The 13,030-nt window shown below is 45.8% G+C and overlaps 1 protein-coding gene across 1 annotated transcript in view; it reads left to right on the top strand.

Moving 5' to 3' along the window:
• Window positions 1–13,030, top strand: part of LOC146862667 (uncharacterized) — a 457,539-nt gene that overhangs the window by 165,438 nt on the left and 279,071 nt on the right. The window contains exon 11 of the mRNA XM_085641888.1: window positions 3,271–3,425. Coding sequence (XP_085498014.1) covers window positions 3,271–3,425 — 155 coding nt within the window. The remainder of the gene's footprint in view (window positions 1–3,270; window positions 3,426–13,030) is intronic.

Raw genomic sequence — 13,030 nt, 5'->3', positions numbered from 1 at the left:
TTGAGTGTGCACTGCTGTTTTGCCTGCTGTCATTGTAAAAGCCTGTCCTGCTTTGCAAGCTGCTTTTAAAATAAAACTATGCCCAAATTTGACTTTGAAATTAAAGGTACGTCCAAAGTCTTAAACTAACTTATTTCTACATATAAGTCACCCCTAAGGTCTACCCTAGGTATGTTCAAATACACAGGGACATTATAAAAGATTTTTTATAAGCCCTGGTGAGGGAAAACATTCAGTTTTCCCCGTTGTAGTACATTAGCAATTTAGGCTAACATTGGGAAGGCAGTATTAAACTATAATGAAGTCTAGTTATTGACAGAAGTGAGCTAAAATGATACTTCAAAGTATCTAAATAATAGAATAAATTCAACAACTTGTCAGAGTTAGATGTATTATAACTATGACAGAACATACGTTGTAGAACTTGCTTTTCTGATGTGCCTGAATCCAGCTCCAGAGCAGCCTCTCCTGATTGGTCTGACTTTGACAGGCAGAGCCAAACTGCTCTTATGGGGTGTGAAGTGGCCTGAAAGGAAACAAAGAGACATCTGGTGGGAGGTGATCTGCAAGCTGCAGAGCAAAAGGCAGGAAGGGGGTTGGGTAGCCAAACTGGTCTTCAAAGAGAGAAAGACACTTAGGACAGGACCCAGGCCCACCCCCACTTCCTGCATCCCTAGCCAGACAGGAACCCCTATAATTAAATTAGCAGAAGGGCTGGAAGGGGAGTGTTAGGGAAAGTTAGCCATACCTGTGGGTTGGGTTAACCAGACCTTAAGCTCCAGGAGAGATTATCTCCATTTTGGATTTTATGGAACAGTGTTTTCTGGGACAAGAATTTGCTGCACTTCAGGGGAAGTGGTCATTATTGAGGGTGGCACCCTGCACCCCCCTCTTGCCAGCCCCGAACCTGGATCAATATGAGAGAGCTGCCCAGCAGCTCAGATCCCTGCCTGGAAGAAACAAGAAGAAGGACTGCCCGGTTGAACCGCTGGCCTGCACCAAGAGGACTGCACTCTGAAGGACTTCATCTGCTACCCACTTTGGGCTTCAGCAAAAGGAGGATGTTGAGTGACTCTAAAAGTTTGAGGAGTGAACTTCCTAAAAGCAGTAGGTTGAAAGAGCTCCACTTGCATCATCTCTACCAAGAAGAAGCCAGCTGGACAGCGTTCAGTGGACTTTTAAGGATTTGGCCAGCTGCATTGTGGGTCTTGAAGTCCTAACTTGCGAAGACGCAACTGAAACCTTAGATTGGTGCTGCGGATCCTTCAGTCCAAAATGACCTTCTGGAAGAAAATCCAGACGTTTGGACAAATTTGGAGAATTTTTGTGAAAATGCTCCATAGGTTCACCGACCCGTTCTCCAGAGTCAAGCTGCCGACATCGAACCGTGACCCGACCTGAAATTCAGGTTTGTTCCACTGAAAGCTCCGGAGCTCCAAGACCTCCAGGATTTCACTGAGGCTTCGAGCTGAAATAACACAAGCCAACCTGACAAGAAGCCTCACATTGAGAGAATAAGCTCCCAAAAAGAGCTTAAGTCAGAATGTAAAAGCTTGACCTACCACTCACTGTATCTGATCTGCGTGCCCATCGCAGTCTGCCTGAACTTTGATTTTGTCCTGGTCAAGCGCGACTAGATGTCCCAAGTTGCCACTTTTGACTTTTAGGCACTAGAAAGTGTTTATTCTTTCATATCTCCAGTTCCCTACATTGAATTTTTGTCGTTTTGCTGTCATTTTATTCATCATAAAAATATGTCCTATTTTTATAAATTGGTGTTGGATTTTTATTGTGTGTTTTCTTACTTATTTAATGTATTGGTGTTTTCAAATGCTTTACACATTTGTCTCCTGAGGTTAAGCTTCTCTGCTCGCAGCCAACCTATTAATTTATTGAGACTTGACTTAGCCTTATGTGTGATTGTGGTGTTATTACTAGCTGTATGTACCTACCTGCACAGACTAATAAACCACTTTCTAACACCACTTTAACATGCCAGTATTCCTGCCCAATCCCTTTTATGACCTCTTTGTTCCATGCCCCTAAGCTCCTTGAACGTGAAACCCAGTGTACTTCATTCAGCTACATTAGCACTGAAGCCATGTACCTTACTAATGGCAGATCTGTATGAGTCAAAGCCTATCTGGATCTGAGGCCTAGAATTCACAGTGGGATGTTGAGGAAGCAGGCATCTTCCTGGTGGTGCAGCATGTGCGGACAAACAAGTTGACTGTTGGACTGTTATTTCTTGTGACTTCTGCACTAAATGAAGAATCAAGTCATAAAACTCTCATTCTGATTTATTTTACCTCACCAAGGAACTTCTGAAACATGGGACTGGACATTTTGGTAAAAACTACTGTAAATCATTCCCCTGCACTCTGTGAATGTGGTCATATGACAAATGTTATTCATTACTTTTGGTGAAGCTGGAATAACAAACACATTTGACTACCTTATCTTCGAAAGAAAAATTCACATCTTTTTTTTTGCAGAGTTTTATATAGCGCAAACTTGACCCGAATCGAATCAGGTATCAGAGCGCTTTACATAGCACCAGTTACGTTACATTAGGACACACATTCATTCTTTCTTAGGCACGGGGAGATTAAGTGATTTGCCCAGAATCACAGGATGTTCAGCGTCATTACCGAGACTCGAACCCAGTTCCCCAGGTCCGAAGTCGAGCTCCCTAGCCGTTAGGCCAACTCCTCTCCCCAAAGTCTCGTTCAGAGTGGAGATATTACTTTAGATTTGAAACTTAATTTTCTGAACAAATCGTGTACTGCTGCCTGAAAGTGGTTTAGGTTTTGGGACACCTGTTTTATCTATAGATAATATTATTATTAATAGAGATATTTAGGTCTGGAAATGGACCTCTTTAACTCATCTTGATGTGTCTTCCAGTGATCTATGATTTTGCCACTGGTCACAAATATATTTTTCCTACAACCAAGAAAGTAAGGAGGCTGCGTACTAACTACAGACATCTAGTTCCAATATATACCTTTGGAGAGTGTATCTTGTGCATTCAAAAAGCTCATAATCAATACTGATGAGCGAGTCACGTCATGGTCAGATTGTAGGATGAGTGCACTGTGGGAGAAGCAAATAACTAGTTAAGTTATATGGTTTTGCTGTGTGGGAATTCAAAGGTGACATGGGGGTCTGTGAGATAGATTTTGCAGACATTGAGGTGGGAGATTTCAGAGGCTTGAATACATTTAAACATACGTATCATCATTTTATTTTTATTGTTTTATTATATAGCACCTTTTATGGAGATATATTTAGCAAGGATCCCATCCGCAAACAGCAGGCTAAAAGTAAATGGTTGACCACCCTCCAGAAACTGCATGAGATACTGAAGGAATATGCACCTATTGCCCTTGAAAAACAGACAGCAGATAATCTTCTTAAAACAGGTGAGCAAAATCCAAAGTTCTGTCCTTGATTATAATATGAAAAGGTACCGGTTGATGGGTATTCTTAAAGCATAGTGGTTCACTATTTCAACATACAATGACCTAAAACTCCCCCTTTTTCCATTGGGTACCCTTGGTGTGTATCAAATGCTTGGAGATCTGTTCTAGTCTATTGAACTGTCGAATTTTTAGAGCACTTCATGCTACAGATGAAGACTTGAAGCACTCTGTCTAGTGTTTTCAGAGTGTATAGTTCATAGGGTGTTGGTTGTAGTTAGGCCTAAATAAAAGGTGCTGGCTGAGGCTTTGAAATTTGGAGATGTGCTCTTTACACAGTGCAGAGATTTGGTGGTTATGCACAAGCATGATGTGTTATAAAAAAAATTGTATGAATAGATGCGGCCATGCATACAGGTACCTACCTTCTTTTTTAGTAGCCTCTTTCATAATAAATATGTACATATGAAGAACCAGACCTGTGAGGTGGTTGTCAATGATTATTATTCTAACAATGATTCAGGGGTCAATTACGATCCGCCTGCCACCGCAACGGCAAAAGGGACCGCCCTGCCATTCACATTATGATGCTCCCGCCACACAGACGGGCGCATCCCACATTTTTCACATTGCGGCGGGCATTGCTCTAAGCAGCACCCACCGCAATGTGAAAAATGCATGTTGTGCATTTGCATGCACAACTTGGCAGGCACAGCGCGCTGCCTGCCACCTTGTGCCTGCAAATGCAGGGGGGTACCTTAGGTACCCCCCATGTACCCCTCCACCCCCCAACATCCTAGGGACCTGCAACGGGCCCCCAACTGCGAACACCACATGCCTTTCTGTCGTGGCACCGCCGCCATGGAAAGGCTGCTCTCTGCCTGCATTGTGATATGGATGGCGGTGTCTTGCAGACACCGCCACCATATTCAACCCCTTTTCCGCCCAGTCGACTCGTCGACGGGCGGAAAAGCGGCGGACGGTCTTCCCGTTCGCCGCAGACCCCCCAGCCATCCTAATATAGTGGGGGGTCATTCAGGCGTGGATGGCGGGCAGATCGCCCCCACCAAGCCAAGCAGTGGCTACCGCCGGCCCAGCAGGGGCAATCAGCCCGCCATCCAAATAGGCCCCTAAGTTTCCTATCTTCGCTGTTTGAACTGAGAAGAGTGGTCCAGTGTCATGATTGGCTCAATGTGCAATGCCCATTGCTTTAAGACTAACATGTATAGACATAGTTGGCAGGTGTAATGATTGATGGGCTGGTGAAATGAGCATTTCACTTCATCTGTTTAATGGAAATTTACATGATGAGTGGCACTCATCATTTCATAGAAACCAATTAACAGAATGTCTTTTTTCTAGATTGGCCTTTGCATACTGTTTTTTTTAATGTGTAAAAGCAATGGTTGCAGGTCTTACTGCCAGAAACAATTTTGTTGGAGGTGTTTATTTCAGTGTTTTAATTCAAGGGACATTATTTTGAATTTATGTCTTTTATGTTGTCAAACAATTACTTTGGATTCTTTTAATTTGCAGATCCCTCACCAACCAAAAAACACTATCCATCCCTGACCACCCATAACAAAGCCTAAACACCACCCATCCTTGCCTCCTAAAAAACCCTCACATGCCTAACTCCACTTATTCCTAACCTCTAATAAAACATGCATGACCCCTAAACGTTACCCATCAATGAATCTTGAAAACCGTTGCTAACTCTAAACTCACCCATTCATATACCTTAAAATTCCTCTATGTGCCTAAACACCACCCATCCCCAAACCCTTAGGACTCTTCACCACCCATAAACTCCACCCATCCATGAAACCTAAAAGCCCTTTCTAACCCTAAACTCCACCCATTCCAAAACACCACTCACCACACCTAAACTCCACCCATCCCTGACCCCTGAAAAACAACCTCACCATCCCTAAACACTACCCATCTCGGACCACAAACAAATGCACACCACCCCTAAACTCTATGCATCACTGAGCATTAAAAACCCTTGCTACTTCTAAACTCACCCATTCCTATACCCTAAAAAACCCTTAATATGCCTAAATTCCACCCATCCCCAGATCGTTAAGACTCCACACCACCCCTAAACTTATCCAATTTCTGAACTCTAAAGGCCCTTTCCATCCATAAAACTCCTTGCTACCCTTAACCGCCACCCATTAATGAACCCTAAAAAACATTTTTTATACTGAAATCCCGCCCGTCCCTGAACCCTTAAAACACCTCACAACTCCTAAACTCCACCTATCACTGAACCCTAAAAAAACCCTCACCACCCCTAAACATCATCATTTTCTAAACCCTTAAATTCCTTCACCATCCCAAGCTCTATCCATCACTGAACCTTAAAAACACTCACCAGCTCCAAACTGAAATCATCTGTGATCCCGAAAAACCCCTTACTACACCTAAATTCCACTCATCCCTGATCCCTAATAAACACCCTCTACACCTGGATTCCAACCATCCCAAACACCTAAAAACCCTCATCACCTGTAATCATTAACCATCCCTTGAACCCTAAACCCTCTTACCACATCTAAACTCCACCCAAGTTTATTAGAATTTTTGAATTTTACTGAAAATGATCTTTCATTTAAAATGTTTCCTTTAATTTTACACTTATTTGTATTTTCTTAAAATTGTTTTTCTATGATTTAGTTTCATTCACTGTGGTTTCTTAGGGCCCGATTCACAGAACTAACTTAAGACAAAATCCTAAACTTACTACCATTTTGGTATTCACAGAAGGCACTTACTCATTTTGGTATTCACAGAAGGCACTTACTCATTTCGGTATTCACAGAAGTTAGGAGTCCTAACTTTAGGACACCTAAATGCCTTCTGTGAATACCAAAAGTCTTAAAATTAGGATTTTTCTCAGTTTAGTAGTAGTATAGTTAGGACTCCTAACTTTAGGACTCCTAAATGCCTTCTGTGAATGACTCCTAAACTGAGAAAAATCCTAATTTTAAGGCTTTCGGTATTCACAGAAGGCATTTAGGAGTCCTAAAGTTAGGAGTCCTAAACTTAAGACTACTAAATTGAGAAAAATCCTAATTTTAAGACTTTCGGTATTCACAGAAGGCATTTAGGAGTCCTAAAGTTAGGAGTCCTAACTATATACTACTACTAAACTGAGAAAAATCCTAATTTTAAGACTTTCGGTATTCACAGAAGGCATTTAGGAGTCCTAAAGTTAGGACTCCTAACTTCTGTGAATACCGAAATGAGTAAGTGCCTTCTGTGAATACCAAAATGAGTAAGTGCCTTCTGTGAATACCAAAATGGTAGTAAGTTTAGGATTTTGTCTTAAGTTAGTTCTGTGCCCTTAGTTTTTGCATTTCCATTAATTCACATACATCATTGTAGATTTTGAGATCTCTAAAAGCTGCATTCTGGCTTGTTTGTAGTTTGGGAATCAAGTAGAGCGGGGCATCAAGGTATATACAGTTGGCATAGTATATTTAGCAGAGTACCAGGTCGATGGTGGCTTGTACCCTTAGAAATAACCTTAGATAAGGTAAAATTAGATGTAGGTGTCCCATTATGTGAGGGGATCAGTGTAACTTATCAACTTTGTCACAAGGGAAACATTATTGCCCATAATCACCCAAGATTCCTTTACTTAGGGGTCTATTATGATGTAGGGTGGATCGCCACCGCCCGCATGGTAGTGGCGATCTGCCCTACATCACACCCCGCCCACCTCCCATTTGCCCCCGCCATCATAATGATGGCGGGGGACCGCAGCGGGCTGAAAGACCGTCTGCCGCTTTTCCGCCTGGTCAACCGGGCGGAAAAGGGTTGCATATGGTGGCGTTGTCTGCTAGACACGGCCAGCCATATTTGGATGCCAGCGGGAAGCAGCCTTCCCATGGCGGCAACGCCGCAATGGAAAGGCATGCGGATTCCTGAGTTGGGGGCCCGTCGCGGGCCCCCTGGATGTTGGGGGGGTTGAGGGGTCACATGGCGGGTGCCATCATTTGCATGGACGACGTGGCAGGCACCGCGAGGTGCCTGCCACCTTGTGCATGCACACAGTGCAGCCACAGCATTGTGACGGGCACATACACATTGCACCAACGTAATTCCCAGTGCATGGCGGTGGCTTGGCGGTGGCGATCCGCCCTACATCCTTCCCCACCGCCACCCATTTCCCCCCGCCATGTTAGTATGGTGGGAGTATCCTGGTGGACGGAAAGACCATCTGATGGTTTTCCGCCGGTCGACCAGTCGACCGGGCGAAAAAGGGGCTATATATGTTGGCGGTGTCTGTTAGACACCGCCATCCAAATTAGCATGGGCAGCAGAGCATGGCTTTCCATGGCGGAGACCCCGACATGGAAAGCCATGCGGAGTCTGCTTTCGGGGGCCCGTTTCGGGCCCCCAGGGTATTGGGGGGTGGGGGTTGCACATGGGGGGACCTATGGTACCCCCCTGCATTGTAATGGACATGGTGGCAGCCACCTCGCGGTGCCTGTCACCTTGTGCACGACAATGCACACAGTGCATTCCCAGCATTATGGCACAATGCTGGGAATGGAGGATACCACTGCCACGGTGGCGGTGGCATCCTAATTGCAGGTGCAGGACCGCTGCACCACTGGCAGCCGGTCCCAGCACCACTACGGTGGCGGGCGGACTGAAGTCCGCCCGTCATCCTAATCTGCCCCTTAGTGTGATAGTTTTGTCCACTATTCAATAAGTTTCAATGTATTTTTAGACATACTTGATTTCTTGCGTTATTGCAGGAATCAGAAGGTAGATGTCAAGTGACAATTATATATTGAAGTTGTATTCCAATGGACATTTAATTTTTACTAAGCATATTTCTACAAAAGGCAAACTGTAAGGCATTTATAAAGTTCAGTTGCCAAATACTAAGTGAAGATAAGAATCATGCGACACTCAATATTACAAACGGCAAAAACAAATTCCAGTATCCTCCATTCACCAAAATGCACTGAACTCTATATCTTCTGTACAGTCTATTCACCTATGGCACTCCTGACCTAGTGCATGTCTGTTACAGTGGGAGGTGTAAAAATAAACCGGGGAGCAAAAATGCGCCATGTCTGGATTGGACTCCAACTACTCATAAAATCCATGCGCTGAATTGCAGAACTACATTTTGCCCCCTAACGTAGGGGTGTAAATGTCATTCCTTGCCTTGACATACTTTAAGGCTCCTGCAGATCAACATACTCCTTTGGGAGATGCCAGGACCAGGATTGTGAGCTTGTTGATATCATCTGACATCTGTCACTGCACCCATGTTTCTAGTGGGAACCAGTGTAAAACAAAGCAACAGACATGCACCCACTGCTTTGTTTCTTATGGGGGGCAGGCTTAAAGTGTGAGTGCAGGATCTACATTCACTCTCCAGACTTCCTCCTGTGCCTTGGTCTCACGCATAAATCGAGAGTGGTTGGCCATGCGCAAATGTGCAGCCACAGTTTAAAGAATTTGCACCTTTTTTTTTCCACAAGAGAATCGAAAATCTTTGGATAGACGTTTATGGCTTTTTTTTAGACAAGTTGTGGCATCTTTACATACAATCTATCTCTGAGCTGATGATTAGTCTTCACATTCTTAGCTCATTGGATGTTGTAATGTTCCATCTTAGAACGTCTGCCTGTTTTAAAGGAGTTTAGTTGATGCCAGCTCCTGAGCTCTTTGTATCTTGTATTCTGAGATCTGTACGCTGCATTAAACTGGAGTTTATATAATCAAGAAGTATACGTTTTTGGACACTACACAGGTATGGTATACTTTTTTTGAACAAGTTACATTGAGAGTAATTTAAACCACGGAACATTTCTGTAAAACCTTCCAGTTCTCGGGAAGAGACAGAGTTTCCTCCAACTGTAGACAGTTGAAATAGAGATTGTTAAAATACATCAACACTTCTGCTACCAGACTGTGCCCCACTGCACAACCTGGCATAGTGACGATATCTAGGACCTTGTTATGAGTTTGGCAGTCCATGGACCGTCGTCCTGGCAGTGGCGGTGAGCAGTCTGCCGTAATACAAGTTGGGCAGATTAGCTGTACGTAGGCTGCAGCTGGACCGCCGACACTGCCAGCACACCGCCAACTGCCGGGGTCGCGACCGGGAGGAGGCATCCTCCATTGGGTGGTAAAGAGGCATTACACCGCCGTCCGTATTATGAGTTGACTTCCCGACGAGCCAACAACGGCGGTTGATCGGCTGCCTAAAAGTCGACAGGAATGAATGATACCCCCTTTCCAGTTCTTACAGCAGATTTCGGCCTGGATCCCTTTCTCCAGGTCCTCACCACACAGGACCATTTTCACCCGAGGAATACAACCCTGTCTTTGGTGAAATACAGGTAAGTGCTTTGTTACCATGTACCCATTACCGGGACTGCCCACATAATGGTCGGACTCCGGCAAAGGGTCGGTGGTAATTTTCTACAAATATCATGCATAAGTGTGTATTCGACACATATGCAGTCAGAATGTACACACAGGCATGATATATATGGAAATACATTGCCCACCGCCACTAGATCGCTACACTGCCGGTCCCTCTGGAAACTCGTAACAGGGCAGTCGAAAGGCCACAGGCTCATTTGGTCTCCTAGCGGTCACGGATGCAGTCCTTCAGTGGTCGAACCGCGGAACTCGAAAGAAGGCCCCTAGTGTGTCTCTCTCACTCTCTTATCCAATACCTGTTGCCCTAGGTCATACTCTGACTAATATATTGTCAGTATATGATTGGCAGTTAGTTTATTGGAATAATAGTGTATTCTGACATATAATTTCTTTTGATTTTCTTCTTCTTTTTAATTAGCCCCTGGAGTGTGTAAGACCTGATGTTCACGTCCTCTGCATTATTAAAAAAAAGTGTTAGTCTAAACTTAGCAACAAAGGCCGCTTTCATGAGTGTGTAGGACATCTGGTCAGCCACCTCCAAAGCCAACAAGATATCTATCCCTATAGCTGGCATGTTCCTCCACAGACTGGCCCCCCAAATCTCCTCTGGGACCCTATGTATTCTAAAGGCTAACTCACAGGCTGCAAACCATCAATCAATATCATCCCCACCTCAAAGCAGGGCACCAGGTCTTTAGGTATGTGGATTCCTTGATCTCTTGTGAACACTGCGGAATTGCTGCCGCCATTTTTTCTGGACTCTGACAGCTGTTTGGCCTTCGAGTACAGCTCACTAAGACTCCGTTCATGAGCCAACAACATTTTTCTCTCCTCCAGCAGCTTTTTCTGCTTCAGACTTACTCTCCTTCTCTAAGGCTTTCTCTGCCTCAGCTCTTCTCTCTTCTGCAGTTAGTCTGGCTATCTGCAGCTTCAGGTCCCTCACAGTCTTTCAGCAGGGGATCCACAAGAGAACTCAACCTCTCTGGTCCCTACTCTCTCTTCTGGACCCATTGCTAAGTCATTTCCCTCCTCCTCCTCCTCATTATCCTGCTCAGGGCCAATTCCCCTTTGATCCTCTATAGCAATATTCACCAGCGTACTACCTCGAACTCATACAGAGGATCCTGCAGGTCCTGCTTAGGGATGTATGACGTTACAACGCATACTTTTACAACGCATGCACTTACAACGCAATTTTTACAACGCAACATCCACTACAACGCATTCCATTACATCGCATGACACTACAACGCATTTTTAAAAACTACCTTTACAACGCATTCCATTACATCGCATACTACCTTTACAACGCATACCATTACAACGCATAATATTACATTGCATTTAAGGTAAGTATTGGATAGTATAGGGGTAAAAATTACTATTCTAACTCCAGGGGGTGCAACAGTAGGGTAAGTGTTGGATAGTATAGGGGTAAAAATTACTATTCTAACTCCAGGGGGTGCAACAGTAGGGTAAGTGTTGGATAGTATAGGGGTAAAAATTACTATTCTAACTCCAGGGGGTGCAACAGTAGGGCAAATGTTGGATAGTATAGGGGTAAAAATTACTATTCTAACTCCAGGGGGTGCAACTGTAGCTTAAGTGTTGGATAGTATAGGGGTAAAAATTACTATTCTTACTCCAGGGGGTGCAACAGTAGGGTAAGTGTTGGATAGTATAGGGGTAAAAATTACTATTCTAACTCCAGGGGGTGCAACAGTAGGGTAAGTGTTGGATAGTATAGGGGTAAAAATTACTATTCTAACTCCAGGGGGTGCAACAGTAGGGTAAGTGTTGGATAGTATAGGGGTAAAAATTACTATTCTAACTCCAGGGGGTGCAACAGTAGGGTAAGTGTTGGATAGTATAGGGGTAAAAATTACTATTCATATCCAGGGGGTGCAACAGTAGGGTAAGTGTTGGATAGTGTAGTGTAATATTATGCGTTGTAATGGTATGCGTTGTAAAGGTAGTATGCGATGTAATGGAATGCGTTGTATAGGTAGTTTTTAAAAATGCGTTGTAGGGGAGGAGCCTAGCGCGCAACCAAGATGGCCGCGTAGGTGCGAGGCTCCCGAGGACCTCCGCGACCTCCTACATATATCCTGACAATATCCTGTCCTAGATGAGGGGACTGTGTTGGTGAGCCCAAGCTGAGGTGGCACCCGCTTTCCGCTTCCAAATTGGACCTCGGACTCCGGCGGTAGCACTGATTGAGATTTCCGGCCTTCTCCACGCCGGACCCCGGATTGGAGTTGTGGGGTGATCCGGAGGCAAAGTCAACAACGGCGGCGGGCTGGGCGCGGCGGCTCGCGTACCCCGCACTTTCACTTTCGCTTTTGCACCCTCCTAGCTGTCTCGGCGAGGTTGGGTCGCGGGGCACTGTGAGGTAGTGTGGCCCCGTTGGGGTGCCCTGCCGGCCCGCCGGCTGTGGCTTGCCCCGTGGCCCAGTGGTGACCCCCCCCCGGCTCCCGTGAACCGGCTTGTCCGCCCTTTACGACGTCCCTGGCACGGCGGTGGGACTGGAACCATGTCCACAAAGCAAGATGGAGATCGGGCAAAGGTGAAATCGACCCGACGTGGCGCAGTCCACCAGTCTAACAGCATGGACCGCTATACCCTCCAGAAGGGATCTCCCGAGGTGCCGCGTAGGTCCCCTGAGGGCCCGACTGATGCTCCTGCTCTGCCCGCGGACCTGACCCTGCGAGACGTGATGGGCGCCATCGCTGAGATGAAGGCCTCGGTGGACCAGCGTTTTGATACACTGGCGCAGAAAATTGACTCGGTCCTTGTGGATGTTGGCCTGGTAAGGGCCGATTTATCCAAGACTAATGACCGGGTCGATTCGTTGGCCCACACCACATCGGGCCTCACGACGGATGTGGCAGCCCTCCAAAAGGAGGTGCGCCGGCTTGGCCAGGCGAGCGCGCTGATGGATCGTCGCCTGGAGGATTCTGAGGGTCGGGCCCGGAGGAACAATGTCCGTATTCTCGGGGTGCCTGAGGGACGGGAGGAGGCGGCGGCGGATCTATTCTTGGAGGACTTGATTCTCACCCACCTCCAGCCCCGGGGACTGAGTAAATTCTTCGCGGTGGAGCGGGCCCACAGGGTTCCCGGGGGAAGGCCCAAGGCCGGAGCCCCCCTGAGGCCTCTCATTGCCCGGATTTTCAACTTTCGGGACA

The sequence above is a fragment of the Triturus cristatus genome, chromosome 2_2 (genome assembly GCF_964204655.1).
Source record: "Triturus cristatus chromosome 2_2, aTriCri1.1, whole genome shotgun sequence".
Taxonomy (NCBI): Eukaryota; Metazoa; Chordata; class Amphibia; order Caudata; family Salamandridae; genus Triturus; species Triturus cristatus.
This window is presented reverse-complemented; position numbering and strand designations above follow the sequence as displayed.